This window comes from Orcinus orca, chromosome 15 (assembly GCF_937001465.1).
Source record: "Orcinus orca chromosome 15, mOrcOrc1.1, whole genome shotgun sequence".
Classification (NCBI taxonomy): Eukaryota; Metazoa; Chordata; class Mammalia; order Artiodactyla; family Delphinidae; genus Orcinus; species Orcinus orca.
This window is the reverse complement of record NC_064573.1, coordinates 4,565,233-4,581,709: the sequence shown is the minus strand read 5'-3', so window position 1 is coordinate 4,581,709 and position 16,477 is coordinate 4,565,233. Positions and strand designations below refer to the sequence as shown.

The 16,477-nt window shown below is 44.4% G+C and overlaps 1 protein-coding gene across 1 annotated transcript in view; it reads right to left on the bottom strand.

The window, feature by feature from the left end:
- Positions 1-16,477, bottom strand: part of FBXO15 (F-box protein 15) — a 39,964-nt gene that overhangs the window by 6,507 nt on the left and 16,980 nt on the right. Inside the window, 3 exon segments of the mRNA XM_049698136.1 lie at positions 11,855-11,997; positions 12,963-13,045; positions 14,223-14,349. Of these exon segments, the coding sequence (XP_049554093.1) occupies positions 11,855-11,997; positions 12,963-13,045; positions 14,223-14,349 (353 nt within the window).

Here is a 16,477-nt window from a genome sequence, read left to right as displayed (position 1 = left end):
AAAGGTCCCGGAACAGGCAGGAGCAGGTATATTTAGGAATGGAAACTGGAAAATCTTTTGGCAAGACAGTGAGACATCTTTTTCTCTGAAACAGGAAAAATCAAGCCTACAAACAGACCGTGCCACCGTGGAGATGCGCTGGCAGGTGAGGGAGGACGACCAGTCTCAGCACGGCGGGTCGTGAGCCTTGAGAACGAGGAAGATGAGTGTGACTGTGTTTAAACAGCCTTTCTGCGAAATACAAGGCAGGACTAACAAGACTTGATTAGAAGATTTCTGAGTAGCAACAAGGGATGAGTTGAAGTCTGACAGCCCCAGTGGACATGCGTTTGTGACTTCCTGCAAGGAACTGCCGGGCATTCACGAAGTTAGACTCTCAAACAGAGTCAAGAGTCCGGAAATGCAAAAGAGGAGGAAGAGGGCTCATCACATAAAGGTTTGAGGCGCCTCCTCACAGGTCCCATGTTACCGCCGGGGCTGGCTTCAGGGGCGACAACCTGTGTGGATACGAGGGACCCCTCCTGGTTTAATGTGCTGCTGTCAGCATTTTGAACTTAATAATTTTCTACCGAGGAGCGCCGCGGTTTCATTTTGCACGGGGTCCCACAAATCACATGGCCTCTTCTGCTTCAGGGCAAGGACCACTGACTCCCTGCGAGCACTGACATAAAACGTATGGAGATCAGCGTTCTCCTGCTCTGTGAACAGAATCTGTAATGCTGATTTTTCATAATGAGTCACCAAAAGTACAAAGCAGGAAAAAATGTACTAACAACCACTGATGAAGATGATCTGAAGAATTATCTGTTCTACGTTTTCTAGATAATCACCACCTAGAAAGTACTGTATTATTTCTAATGCCTTCCCGTTATCACAAATGCTTAGAGAGGATAATCTGACCTAGAAACATAGAAAGTAATTAGTAGCAAGGGAACAAAACAGGGAACAAAAAAGTGTCTATTTTTGGAATCACAAAAATAAAAATGGGATAACATGCTATGTATGAAAAGTATCTTAAACAAACACTAAAAACTTTAAAAGTAGAATTTCTTAAAGAGAGGTTATCTGGGCTAACCAGTGTCTGCTGCTCAAAAGTTGAACAACCCTACTTTTTTCATAGAATAAAAATAAGTTTCTCAGGTCCATAACTTCTTTCAAACCCCTCAATATTTTCTATTGTGTCTTACAGAATAAGGCACTGAATACTTATCATTTAATCAGTACTTTAATGAAAAGCATATTGCAGAATCTCTATAGGAGATAGAACAAATCTAACAACAGGTAATGGAAACATAATCTAAACATATTCCTTCACAATGGCAGCACAAAAATGAGTTGAGAAAGGTGAAGGACCTACATAAGAAAACATTTCTCCTAAGGGCAGAGAAGAAAACTTAAAGAAATGGAGAGATAGTCCAAAACCCTAAATAAAAACACATCAATTCCTTTCAAATTAATGTCCACATTCAATACAAATCTGATCAAAATCCAAATAAGACATTTAACATCTGGCCAGGTGACTATCAATTACATCTAAAAGAATAAGTGGATGGAAATAACTGAGAAATGCTGGATGAATGTTCACCAGTAAGAAATGTTACATCGGGGGAGGGACACATTTTCATAACACAGTTCACAAGTAAAGCTTGAACTGCCTTCCTGCCTGGTGGAGACACAGGGAGAAGGGGTGCCAATCCTCAGCAGAGAGAAAGAGCCCGAAGCGCAAAGGGCACAGGAAGCTGCAGGCTGCGTGTAATCTTTATGTTAATCAAAAGGAAGTGTGGGTTTAAAAAATGAAGAGAAATAATGTAAAGGAAACAGAGGTGAATATTCGCCTGATCTTGGCAAGTGAGTACTTTCTACGTGAAAAAATTTCGGAAGAAACAAGGAAGAAAGGACTGATTACGTACAATTAAAAACTTTGGAAGGATCCAAAGCAACATATACCAAATTAAAAGGCAAAAGACAAAATGGAGAAAACACTTGCAGCAAATATAACTCGTATAAATCTTGTAAACATTTAAGACAATGGAACCAATCAAACACAAATAGATGGAAATTCAATCAGGAGAGAAATGTAAAAACAAGACAACACTAGCACATGCCCACCTCCTGGAAGCACTCCTTACTTCCTCTCACTTCCTCACTTTAGTCCTCAAGGAACCTTACATGGAAGGTTCTCACGCTGCTGCACCATCACACACTTGTGACAGGTACTCCGGAATCTGGATCCTACGAAGACGCCCCTGAAATAGCCTACCAGATAGCTGCTACGGTAGCCATAAACTTCTGCTACAGTCAACAGGCTTTTTTAAATAGCCAACCTAACATTCAACATTTGCAAATTTAAAACAATCAGATGTCATTTGCACCTCTCAAATCATCAAATATTTTTCAAATTAATGCTCATGATAATAGTGCTATAATCATGAAAATGGAGACCTAAATGCCCAACAGAAGGAGACTGGGTCAATAAATCCTGATAAAACCAAACAATGGGTTGTCACACAACTTTTCAAAATCTAATTTTTCCAAAGAGTACTACTTAGTGACATAGGGAAAAAGCAAGCGCTGTTCACACAATGTGGCCCACAAATATAAATACAGCTACAGATTTGAAAATGGACCAAAATATAAACAAGAGTTGTCCTTGGGTGACTTTCATTTGCTTCTTTAGAAGTGTTCATATATTCAGAATTTTCAAATCCCATAATAAGAAAAAGACATTAGTTTTTAAATGCATTTTTATAACAACTCAAATAAGTGACAGAAGCAGCATACCTTGTTACTTAAAAATTCTTTCCCACTACCAAACGTAAAACAGATAGCTAGTGGGAAGCAGCCGCATAGCACAGGGAGATCAGCTCGGTGCTTTGTGACCACCTAGAGGGGTGGGATAAGGAGGGTGGGAGGGAGGGAGACGCAAGAGGGAAGAGATATGGGAACATATGTATAACTGATTCACTTTGTTATAAAGCAGAAACTAACACACCATTGTAAAGCAATTACACTCCAATAAAGATGTAAAAAAAGAAAAAATTCTTTCCCTTTGCTTCTTTACCATCACTCTCCCTCTCAATACTGATAAAAAGACTACAATCTGCTGTACTATGTAAAACCTTTTTCCCTCAGCTTCTGAAAATTGGTAATAATTAGCCTGATACAAAGATCAAAAAATATGCATTCTTTCATACTTTGCACTGCTCATCATGCTCTTTTTCAAGCTCTATTAACACTTCAAAGACACAGCTGGACTACTTCCCGTCTGCTGAAGCTTCCACTGGGCTGCACCCATTCTCATCCTGAGACCGTCTATTCTTATATTCTTAGCAAGGCCTGCCTGCGAGGCTGGCCCTTGGCTGGTGTCTGGGGATGGATTCCAGGAATGCCCCCGCCTCACCATCCCTCACTGACAAGAGTGGGTCACCTGCCTGAACAGTCTGTACCAACAATGTGGTTCCTGCTGAATACCTTTCCACCTGGGAGTCTGGAGTTTGGGTGAGCCAGGCAGCAGGTGCCCATGTAACCAGCCCCAAAAAGAACCCTGGGTGCTGAGTCTCCAACACACTTCTCGGGTGGGCAGCATTTCGCAGGTGTTCTCATGACTCCTGTGTGACCGCACATCCTGGGAGTGGACCCTTGGAAGCCTGCACCTCCTTCCCCTAGACTTCACCCCTTGAGGCTTTTCCCCTCCACTGACTTTGCTCTGTACCCTCGGGCAGCAATAAATCTTAGCCATTAATAAAACCATACCTTGAGACCTGTGAGTCCTCCCAGCGGATCAATGAACCTCCCAGCAGATCCACTGGGTCTTGGGGACCCAATGCCAACAGTCTACCCACATTTGCAAAAGAACAGAGATCATAATGTGCACAGGAAAACCCACAATGCACTTTAAGAAGCTTACTTCAAGTTTCCATTTACAAATTATTTCTCTTATAAATCCAATTCAGGTAACAAAATATGTCTTCACTTAAACATCCTTTTAGTTTAATTTTAGTGGCAATACCCAAAGAAGCAGGTAGCAAACATGGACAGGCTCAGGAATCATGAACCTTCCTTTGAAAAAAAAAGGTAATACTGTTCCTTTTAAGAAAATTCTTAATGCAGCCATGACTCGTCAAAGTGACAGAACACATGAAAATACAAACAGAAAACATCCCAGGTCCTTGGGGGGAGGAATATGACAAAGTTCCAAGGAGAAGCAGTCAAAGAAACCTTTAGGGAAAGAAGAAAGGACCTGGATTCTCTGTATTCACCGTCAGCAGCGCTGAGAGGTAGGACATCCTCTCCCTGGACAGCGTCTGACTGAGGAGGATAATGTCTAGAGCTCGAGCTCTGCACTGGCAAACTGGAGGACCAGGCAGAGCCACCAGCACGGAGCCTGCTCTGACCTGAAAGGCAGACAAGGTGAACAGTACAGCAGGCGTGGTGTCACCACGTGGGAGCTGAGCCCACCAGAGAAGTGTGGGAATTCACAGCCCAGAGGCGTTGGCTGTAGCCTCACAGTGGCCAAGTGCAGGGTCCCAGGGTGCTCATCCCCCAAGGGTAAGCTCTGTGTCTCAGGGATCTCACTCCAGCTCCAAGAACCAACTAGGGTCTTCTGGTTTGATTTTAGTAACATGTATTGCAACTGCAACAATAAAAATCCAAAGAACCTGGTAGCACAGTACATGAGACAGAGTTAATAAAATAGAAGAGAGGGATATTTCATTCAGAGAAAATGCTGTGACCAAGAGGCAGAGAGCATAAAACGGCCAGCACTCACTGAGTGCTTCACTGCGGCTGCTCTGCATGAATATAAACATGGCGTGAATCTTCTGATTATCTGTAGTCCCTGCATATGAACTGACTGCACAGTCATTTCTGGAGATCATTTTAGCCCATCATAGGCAAATTATTCTACACAATGCATTCTATACTAAAACTCTAGAGAAATATATACATTTCCTCTAAAGGATGAAGGCATGCTCAGATTTATAGACATATCGTGGTACAACTAATTAAAATAGCTACGAATTGCTATAAGTCCAATATCTATCAGAATACCTGACAAGAGAATCTGGAACTGCAAAAGATGTGCACGGTACCTTGGGCAGCTGCTGCTTCAATGATCCCATGCTTTCTCAGTCACTGTAGTTTTACTGTGTGTTTAACATTTGGTAAGACCAGTAGCCCTCTTATTATTTTCAAAATTTAATCAAGACCTGGATGGTGGTCACACAGTTGTTTGCTTTATGATAATTTGTTTTATGCGTTTCTCCTTGTGTCATTTAACAATACAAAAAAAGTTTAACCACGCAGGTGGCTTCAGAGTTACGGGTAATGGTCTACTTCTTACACTGTGTGGCGGCTACATGGGTTTTTTAATTGCTTGTTTTTCTGTAGTCTAAACACACATCGGACAGAGAAAAGATGACACTACCTCACACTTAAAACTTTAAAACAAAAATTTTATCAACCATGCCATATTCATGTGTATTCGTAAATGGATTTTAGAGTCAACTTTTCAAGTTTCATAATAAATTCCCTTTGGGATTTTTTAATAGAACTGTAATGAATTTGTGGACTAAATTGGTACAGCCTCAGACGTTTTATTTAAAGATGGAATGCTGGAAGCGGTCCTACGAAATGACCAAACTCAGGCTCTGTCCATCAATTACGTCATATTTAAAGTTGTACCTTTCCAGTCCCTCCTACCTGGGTCTGGCCCACTCCCCATTAACCCGTCTGAGCGCCACCACTAGTCGCTTTACGCCGGCCCCGGCCCCCCTTGGCCTGCCCCTCCTCAGAGCCCTCCAGGAGCCCCTGGAGCCACCCTCCCCAGGGCCTGCGACCTGGCCCAGCAGGCTTCTCTGCACCCGTCATGGAGGGCAGGCGACACGCGTGAGACGTGCGCATCCGCCGCCAGCACACCCCCTGCATCCCACCAGCACACCCCCTGCATCCCGCCAGCAACTGTCAATGCACGCACCAGACACACAGATGGGCCTGGTCCCCTCTCCTTCCTGCCACTCCCCGTAGGCTGCCTCCTCAGAGCCAGGCGAGGATGCCCCCAGCTCTAGGGATGTGATGATAGAACATTTATCCTTGATGGGGTACAGTGCTGTCACCCCCTCCTGCAATGACATCGCTGGAATTTACTAAATATACTCCCTGGTACCACAAGACAGTTTCTCAAAAACTGTAGCAGGCGTTGGAGTCTGTACTCCGGTGAAATGTAACAACTCTGATGGCAATGGCGCCCCCTGCTGACCCTCATCGCAGAACTACACGCAGAGGAAGCACCTGAGTCTTGTGTGAAGTCTTAGGGTGAAAGTGTTCCTCACTGTGAAAACAACAGATGAAGGTGAATTATTCCCACAGAAGTTTCCTGTCCTCCTTCACTTTACCTGGCCTCCTGTGTGTCCTAACAACCATCTCACCTTCTCAGGGGTGTGTCAGCACTCCAGCAGAGAAGGGCCCCACCTGATACCTGTACAATGTCAACACCTTGAAAAGGCAGAGTCACACACACAAGAAGATCCACTCTAGAAGCACATCACTGCAAAGTACGGTGGAGAGGAGACAGCGGCCAGGCTCGGGTGCAGATGGAGCTCCGCCATGCAGCAGCTGCTCGTCATTCAAGAACTGGCCTACGGTCCACTCCAGCCGCCCTGTTAACAACACGGGAGAGATCACAGTGCCCAGCCCACAGGCTTGCCGTGGAGATTAATACAAATATGAAACGTTCAGCAAGCACCTCTGATGAGCGCCCATCCGTTTTCTCTGTCACCATTGTCCTGTCCTCATCATCATCACGGGCACAGCTTAGGCATGAGGGACACACACAAAGCTCCATCAACATGATGCTGTATTTGCTGAGAACGAGGAGAAGGGGAATCCTCTCCTCTGAAGTCCTAGCATCTGCCTAAGACAGACCTCAACCCAACCCCTGGAGAACAGAGATCGTGTCAGGTAGGAAATGCTGGAAGTGAAGGGCCCCTGAGGATGCAGGGCTGGAGCCCTGGAGAGCGAGAGAACAAGTTCTCTGCCAACACCAGCCCCAGGCACACGAGTTTGTGCCCTGGGTATAGACAGGGGGCATGTCAGCAGTCCCCTCGACAGTGTATACCGGGAAAAGGGATAGATTTCATCCTCTATTTTAAATATCAGGATAAAGGTAAATGGGTTAAAATACAGAGAAGATAATTTGGGCTCAGTGAAAGGCCACATTTTCACACCTTCACAAAAGCGAGTGGGCTGTTTCCGGGCAGAGCAAATTCAAGCCCAGGAGGGGTCATTCTCTAGATCACCTCACCAGTCCTTCCTAACTCCGAGAGTCCAAGATTCTGGGCATAAAGACCACTGAAGAGGGCTTCCCTGGTGGCGCAGTGGTTGAGAGTCCCCCTGTCAATGCAGGGGACACGGGTTCGTGCCCCGGTCCGGGAAGATCCCACGTGCCGCAGAGCGGCTGGGCCCGTGAGCCATGGCCGCTGAGCCTGCGCGTCCAGAGCCTGTGCTCCGCAACGGGAGAGGCCACAACAGTGAGAGGCCCGCGTACCGCAAAAAAAAAAAAAAAAAAAAAGAAAAGACCACTGAAGAAAACCTGAAAATTAAACAATCTAAGCAGTCAACTCAAAAAAGCTAGAAAAAGATCAAAATAAACCTAAAGAAAACAGATGATTTCTAGAAAATCATATAAATACTAAAACTGATTCAATTAAAAGTAGAAAACCTGATTATAACAGAATCAGAAACAGATTTAAAACATAAAAAATAAAGGAAAACTGTACCCTGAGTTTAAATGGAAAATGCTAAAAACCAAATAACTGAAACCAGTACCTTAAAAATAAGCATACATGTGACAAGAGAAGCTTATCTTAGGGATTCTAGGATGTTAACCAATAGAAGATACATTAATGAAATTCACTATAATGGTGTAAAGGAGAAAAAAAATCATATCATCAACAGTTGCCCAAATGTATTTGATAACATTTAACAATTATTCCTGATTTTTTTCAAAAAATCCAACAAATCCAGGAATAGAAAGAAACTTCCTTAACTTGTAAGAACACATAACAAAAACCTGGAACAAACATACTTAGCGATAACGTATTTTATTAACTTAATTTCCCATTAAGTTGGTAATACCCTCGTAAGAGGGGAATTTGCCAGTGTTCTTCAAAATTACATCTGCATTTACCCTGTGAGCTAACAACCCTACTTCTAAGCAAGCCTCCCAAAGACAAGTTGCCGAAACATGAAGCAATGTGTGAACAACGCTATTCTTTGTATATTCGCTGTTCCACCACCTGTAACAGCAAAGACTGGAAACCACGGAAAAAAACATTAACAAACTACCTACCTATGGATGTTTTAAAAAGAGAGAATGAAAAAGATCTGTATCTCATTCTAAAGACTAATCTCCAGGGCTTCCCTGGTGGCGCAGTGGTTAAGAATCTGCCTGCCAATGCAGGGGACACGGGTTCGAGCCCTGGTCTGGGAAGATCCCACATGCCGCGGAGCAGCTAAGCTCGTGTGCCACAACTACTGAGCCTGCGCTCTAGAGCCCACGAGCCACAACTACTGAACCCTGCACGCCACAACTACTGAAACCCATGTGCCTAGAGCCCGTGCTCCACAAGAGAAGCCACTGCAATGAGAAGCCCGCGCGCCTCAACAAAGAGTAACCCCTGTTCGCCACAACTAGAAAAGCCCGCACACAGCAACGAAGACCCAACACAGCCAAAAATAAATAAATAATAAACAAACAAACCAACATGCCCATTAAAAAAATAAATAAATAAAGACTAATCTCCAGAATAAATTATTAATTGGGAAAAAGGAAGGAACTTAAAAGGGAGTATAGTATGCCGCATTAAAAAAAATGGAAGAAATATGAATATATTGATATATAGCATTATGTATTCAAAAAGAAACATTTAAAGAACAAACCTTAGCTAATATAAAGGGTTAACTTTGAAGGGAGGAAAGGAAGAGAAGTGAAGGGACAAGAGTAGAAGTAAATGTCTCTGAACTACATTGCTTTGTAACTTCAACTTTGGACCATATAAATGTTGTATGTAATTTTTAAATGTCAAAGTAGGAGCAAAGGAATCCTGAAAAAATAAAAAATCAACTGAAACAAATCACTCTAATTGTATATCAAAGAGATAGCATACCCACAGACAGCAGAATTATTTTAGGTGACTTAACTTTTTCTAACATGACATATCTTAAACACATAAAGAACCACAAGGAAAATCTTAATTAAAATAACATTCAGTAGGTTATTACTAATAATTTCAGTACTGTTTTTGAAATTATCATATATTTTGATGTTGTTCGGCACAAAGACTTTGAGCAGAAGAAAAGAAATATAAGTGTATAATAAAAAAGGTTAATTAAAAACCCCAAGATCTTTAATTTAAATGAATGTATGATTTATTTCTACGTATTATAAAATCTACAAACTTCATAGCTCTGCCTACTGAAAACCCTAAAAGAAATGAAAACCCAAGAGTAATGTGCATCCCCAGGAGGCAGACTATGGTCTCTAAATACCATAGTGTAGTGGGAACGAAAAGGAACCAGAGCTCCTAGGGAAAATGGCCAACTCCAGGTCTGGGTAGGAAACAGACAAAATGAGCCTGAGGTATCTTGTCCTGTTAGAACACAAGCAAGTTACCAAAGATGACCACACTCATATCAAAAGAACAGGAGATGAGATGAGATGACAGCACAATTTGAACATCACAGTAACAATAAAAATAATAATGACTTCAAATGGACTAAAAAACATAACCTCTATTTTTTTAAACCATGAATTCATAATACCTCCCCCCCCAAAAAAACTTGCAAGTTATCTTCAAAGACTATTAGAGCATTAATCACTATGTTGTAAATTAATGAAGAATTAAGCATGTACCATGCCTTTCCTATATTAATTATATTTCGTGGTAATTAAATAGTTGATAATAGAAAAACCCTTCTTTATAAAAGAATGCTAATAACAGATGTAAAAGGAATGACAGAATTAGGGGATCATCATTTTACAATCTCTAATAAAATGATGGATATAAGTACCCATCATCTGGTAGACATTCATGGAGAAATTTACAATAGAAGAAGCAGGCTGAAAAATCCCTGAACCCACTGATCAACCTTAACCTATTTAATATTTAGGCAAATTGCTTGAAAGACGCAACATACCAAAGCTCACACAAGAAGAAATACATAACCTAAATAGCCATACATCTGTGAAAGAAATTGAAACTGTAGTTTAAAACCTTCCCACGAAGCAAGCTCCAGGCCCTGATGGCTTCACAGGTGAATTCCACCAACCACTTAAGAAATACTGCCAGTTGTACCCAAAATCCTCCGAAAAATTCGAGTGTTAGGAATACTTCCCAACTCATTCTATCAGATCAGCAGTGGCCTGAGACCAAAACCACACAAAGACATCACAAAACAATTAGGAGATATAATATCAGAAATAACAAAGATGAAATACTTACTAACAATCTTAAGAAATGTGCAAAATTAGTATGAAGAAAATTCTGATACACTCCTACAAGACATAAAAGTATTTCTGAACAAACTGAAAGACACTCCACATTTATGGGTAGGATAAATCAACGACGAAGATGTCAGTCCACCCTAGGTTAATATACACATTTGTCACAGCTCTATCACAGGTGCCAACAAGCACAGAAAAATCTAGAATCTTCCCGAGACAAATGCAAAGACGGCTCAGAGAAGAAAGAAAGGAGGCTATGAAAATGGCACAGAAGCCAGCCTGATGTGGATCCCACTGACCAAACTGGGGACTTCACAAAGAACAAACTTAGGTTCACAAAGAATAATGTCTGTAATTGATTATAAATTACTGAGTAAATAAAAACCGAAGAGTCCAAAGTGACACTAAACAAGAAAGACAGAGAGGAGAGAGTGCACTCAAAACCGTTTCCCACCACAGGAGGCGACAATTACATCACTTTCCTAATCTGAAAATTGGTGGTTAAAAGAGAAAAGATGCAAGCGTTTACCCTGCCATTACAGGAATCCACCCAGTTGATGAAGGAAAGCTCTTTACAAAAGCTCAGCTAATAAATGTGGACACAATGACATAATTTTAAAACCACCATTTTCTAAACTCAAAAAAACTGATTTGGGCAAGGAGTATTAATGGATGTCAAATCCATTAGCCAGAAGAATTTTGGGAACAGGATATTCAGAAACGAAGTGCATAGTTTCCCCTGTAAAATACTCTTACGACAAATGTTAAACTTCAGTCTATGCAAGTCTCTACACCAAACTTCAAGGTCATGGGATACAGAGGAAAGAGAGCAAGAGGAACCAGTCAGAGAAACCAGAGCAGGGCACACTGCATTCCCGCTTTTCCTCCTCTTGACTGGTGTCCCTTCTCTCCTCTGTCCGCCCCAGTCCGTGTCTCGGCTTCCGTGAGCGTGATAAACACGGTGCAGAACAGAGGGCTCACTGCCTTTACTCTCATCCTGGACGGGCTCGACACTGGCCCTGCTGGCAAATCGACCAAACTCCTCGGAGAAAGAAGAGCAGAAATTGGGGTGGGAGAGGGGGGATGCGGTAGGGCAAAGCAATAAGTGCCAGGAGAAAGGCTGAGCAGAGAATATTCCAGAAGGCAGAGCAGGGGTGACGGTGATGATGGAGACAGAGCCAGCAGCTGAGGAACTGCACAAGTCCTAGTGATCAGGGTCTGGGAGGACGGAGGGCCAGGACACGGTTAAGGGGCCAGCCAGGGGGCAATTCTTAACTCAGATATAAAACGTGGTCCCCTCGCCTCTCCAGCCTTGGAATTCCACCCTGAAACAAAAGACTCAATGAGTGTTACCTTTGCTGGTGGAGAGGTTGCCAAATGTGCCACACAGGCAGAAAACTCCCCCGCTGTGCATATCAACATGGAGTTGGTAGCCACTCAGTCCACACTCCGGGCTGTCATCCTAAAGGGGGGTATGAGGAGGCAGCTCGTAGGGGCTAAAAAGCAAAACAAAATGTACCTGTCAACACCAGAGGTAAAATGCTTGAATTGGAAATACTCTTTAAAAAACTAACACCCCTTCAAAGCACTAGCTCTCATCAACCCTCTACAGATTCCCAATCACGTTCAGTGCCACAGACGCAGAAGAATGGCCCCCCGTTCCTTCTACCAACTTCCATAGAAACGGGCAGAAGCGTGTGTTCCCTGCGCATCCGCAGACCACCATGACAGAACATGGTTCTGAAATCCACCCGGGGCAGCAGCTCCGCTCTGCTCCGCAGTGGTCTCGGCATCCAGGGGGCTGAATGTGCAGCAGGAAAATGCACCCAACAACAGACCTACAGCTCAGGGACTCCCCCGGAAGAAGACCCAAAGCCACAGTGAACGAGCTTTCATTCGGTAAGAAACGCGTTACTATATAACGTAACAAACTCAGAAGCACTGGGGAGCATTTCACGTTAAAAAAAAAAAAAAAAAAGGCATATGGGAGTCTCAGGCCCAGGGGAAGGGTGAGAGGAGCAGTGAGCCGGAAAGCATGTCCCCTACCTGATGGCCCGAAGTCCATTAACAGACACACTGTCCCAACCAAGCAAAAACACATCTGCAGGTCAGGCCAAGTGGGCCACAGGTCTGCCTGCCTTTCAAGACATGAAAATGCGAACCACTGCAGAGAACCTGCAGCACCTCAGTGCACTAGCACCTGGCAGTAATGAAGCTTCCCTGCCCTGTAAATCATACTCCACAAGGTGCGTCACCCTGAACCCAAGCAAATAAAGCAAACAGCTACTGACGGATAATCCAATGTTTTTAGCAACAGCTACATAATTTTGTCTGTTGGCTTCTGTCTAGTGATTAAAGACAGAATGTCTTTGTAGCTATTCTCAGGATATTAAGATGGTATCAACTCCGGAGCCTTTATGCTGACTGTACAAAATTTAATACACCGCATACGAATACATACACAGCAGCCGAGCCTAACGTGCTCCTCTCCACAAGGTGATGGAAATGAAGATTTGCCATAACAAAAGCCAGTTCTTCCTCCCTCTGAAAAAGAATACATTTTTCAACTGAAATATTTTAATTTTTCATAAGGTCATTGTGAAGATCGCAGCACATTCATCTTACAGATAGATGTGGTTTCTTACAATCTAAGATTCCTGCAGCGCCAATGCATTATCACTGTCTAATAAGACTTATCTGTCACATTGATAGCAGGACCACAATGCACCCAAATACACAGAGCATGTGGTACCGAAAGGATGAACACCCTAGTATTTATGAAACATCAAAGTGCTGTCTGACATACGATGCCTGTGGAAATACATTTTGTTAGTCCCAGGTTGTTTCAAAGTCTTTTCAAAGATAAAGAGAAGGCTGGTAAGAACTTCACAAGGTTAATCCCACACACACTCAGCAGCTGTGGCAGGACCTGTTTGACTTGGCAAACCCAGTGGGAGGGATTAGACTCCAAGTCCACTCATCAGCAGGTCGGGCAGCAGGAGACAGGACAGGATGGCACAGGAGCCGACACCCGTTTCTCCCTGGGCACAGCTGCCCTGCCGGGGGAAGGTGACCCAGACGGCAGCCTGAAGCTGCCCTTCTCCAGTGGCCGATGGGACGATCGGGTCAACCAGAGTCCTGGCTTCCGCTCGGCCAACCCGGATGGACCAACTCAAGAGCGCAGAGCGAGCCAAGTGCTGCCTGGCCCCCAGTCACCTTGTACAGAGGGACTGAGGGAGAAAGACGACCCGACGGCAAGAGCGGGACGAGGGAAGAAAGGGTCCGGAGGCTGGCGTGGGGACCTGGGTTCTGCCTGGCCGTCGTGTACGGATGTGAGTGCTATCCCCAGAGTCAACTTGGGAGCTGCCATCCTTACATAGCTCCAGGCGAGATGCATCTGAGGGCCCCAGGTGAAATGCACAGGAGACGCTCTGGCAGAGGAAGGGCGTGAAAGGAGCAGAAGGATGGAATGTGGACCAGCTGGAGGAGGAAGGGGAAAGTCCCAGGATGTTAAAGGGGTAACGTGAACCAAAGCGCCCGGGCGGGAAGGGCTCATGTGTCACAGGTGAGGGTAGAAAGGCAGACCCGCCGCAAAGGTGCAAGGGCCAGGCAGCGGGGAACATGAGGTCCGTAGGAGGGTGCAGTCGCTGAACATCTAAAGGACTTAACCCTTGACCCCATGCACGACGGAGCAAACGTGGCAGGTACAGGCTGGGCTTACCTTCCAGAGCCCCACCACGAGGCCCGGGTGCAGGCAGAAGATCCGGATCAGCCTATCACAGCCAAGCATGGTGGACTCGGTTAAGTGACTCAGGTTGTACTTTGCAATTAAAGAATGCCACCGAGGTCTTTGAACATCATGCCAAAGAAAGGAGAGAGAAAAATGAGCTCTGGCTTCCCCCGTGTTGTCGATTCTCTGTGGCACACCTAAAAAGACTATTAAGAACATGCCAATCATGCACACATTGCTAATAAGGAGAAACAACTTGTATAAATAAAAGGCAAAATGGATAAGTCCAAATTTCTTACCGTCTATCTTATTCTCCCCACCCCCGCTCTTACTGTCACCTCTACGGCCCCGTCAGCAGTGAGCTGAAGAATCACACAGGTGAGGGAGAGGAAGAACTGTCTTCTGTCCTCTTCCCCTCAAAACCCAGCACAACGCTACGATCGCAATAGATTCTCAATGTATGGGATGCATAAGCAAAGATGAAATCCCTCAAATGACAAAAAAGTAGGGGGTCTAGTAGGCTGCCTGAAAGCAGGTTAACCTTCTAAAGTTATTATCAAGAATAGCTCAGAGACAGTGAAAACTGTAACGTCGGAAAATAAATTTAAACCAAAATCATGAGTGTTTTCATGAAGGAGATACAGCATGAACTGGATTAGAATTAGTGTCTAAGAGTAAGTAACTCAAATGTGTAAGAAAACACAACTCAGCTCTACTGTTCATGACACGTAAAATCAACAGAATGAAGCATTCTATCTGCTCTATCACGGCAGGCGGAGATGTCTGTCATTCCCAGAGGCAATTCAGGAAACCCTAAGGGAGAGGCAGTCTCAGTGGTCAATTAACACAGCTCAGCACCAGAGGAAAGTCTCCAAGGAGCTGGCGCCAAGGGTGCGCCTCCAGCACCTACGACACACACCAGCAGGTGACAGGTATTCAACTGTTCGTTAAGCAGAAGTTCAAAGCCAAGGCATTCCGCCGTGCACTGTCTCAAAGCAGAGGGGGCTGTAAGCGTGGAAACCAGATGCCTGGCTGCCAGACCATCCTGGCCCCTCACTCAGAGAGCTTCTCGCGCTGAGAACTACACTGGTCAGGGAGAGGCGTTCGGTGAGCGTGCGCGTGAGGGAGAACCTAAAAATATGCTCAGCACGGGAGAGCAGACTCGGGGGAAGCTGAACGCCAGGTTGGGAACCGGAGCTGAAACCTTAGCTTCAGCCCTACAGACTGCCTCAGCGTGACCTTCACCTGTGTCCAGGGAGACGGCCCCACCTTCGAGGGAGGGAAATGAAATGAGAGAACCTCCCCAGAGCGCACCGCAGCCACTGCTGTGACATCATGAGTGTGGCCACGAGGCGCCGGGGCTGGGAGAACACCCCTCAATGTGCCCGAAGCCCGCACCCTCAGACGCAAGGCTCCAGACCAGCTGGACGGAGTCCACAGAGAACATGCTGGTCTCCCTTTGCCTTGGCCTCACAGGTTCGTCCTGGTGCAGAAACTAAGGCTGACATCTACCCCACATTTCTCAGAAGTTCGGGACGCAGGGCATCACCTGCAGAATGGAAAACGCTGGCCACAGTGACAGCGTAAAGTGTCCGACCGGGAAGGCACATATGACAGGGACACACAAACTGCAAATTACATAGATAAGGCTTTCACTGTTTTAAAAAAAAAAGTCTCACGGAGGAAACAAGAAAGACCCAAATCAGAATCAGTGAGTCTCTCCTCTGCTGTCACACAGACGCGCACGAGGACTTGTTTCCGCACGACGAAAGCATCTGCTCACAAACTTGCGATAAAAGTGCCAATCAAAAGAGATTCCTGAAAAACACTTTCAGGGTTTGTTCACCACTGTTTATCAAGTGCGGTCTGAAGTCCATTGAGTTTTAATGTATATAAATTAAATAAAATGAATTTTCCCAATGAATTTTGGCATTTCTGTCACTGTGCAGTATCTAGTATTCCTGACCTGGATGACAATTTCAGGAACACAGTATCTTTAACTGAGCTTTACAATTCAACACTATCCATTTATGAACGTTCATGATCATTTAATTGATGTCAACAATTCTGTCCTAAGCCCTGTAAACCATATCTCATGATATCAAATAACATAGTGTTCAAACTAGTACAGAGGGTGCAGACTCATTCTCCAAATATAATTTCATGGTGCACAAAACCTAAAGACCGCATTAGAAAAATTCTGGGGTCCGTCATGATACCATATAGAATTTCAGAGATTTATGCAA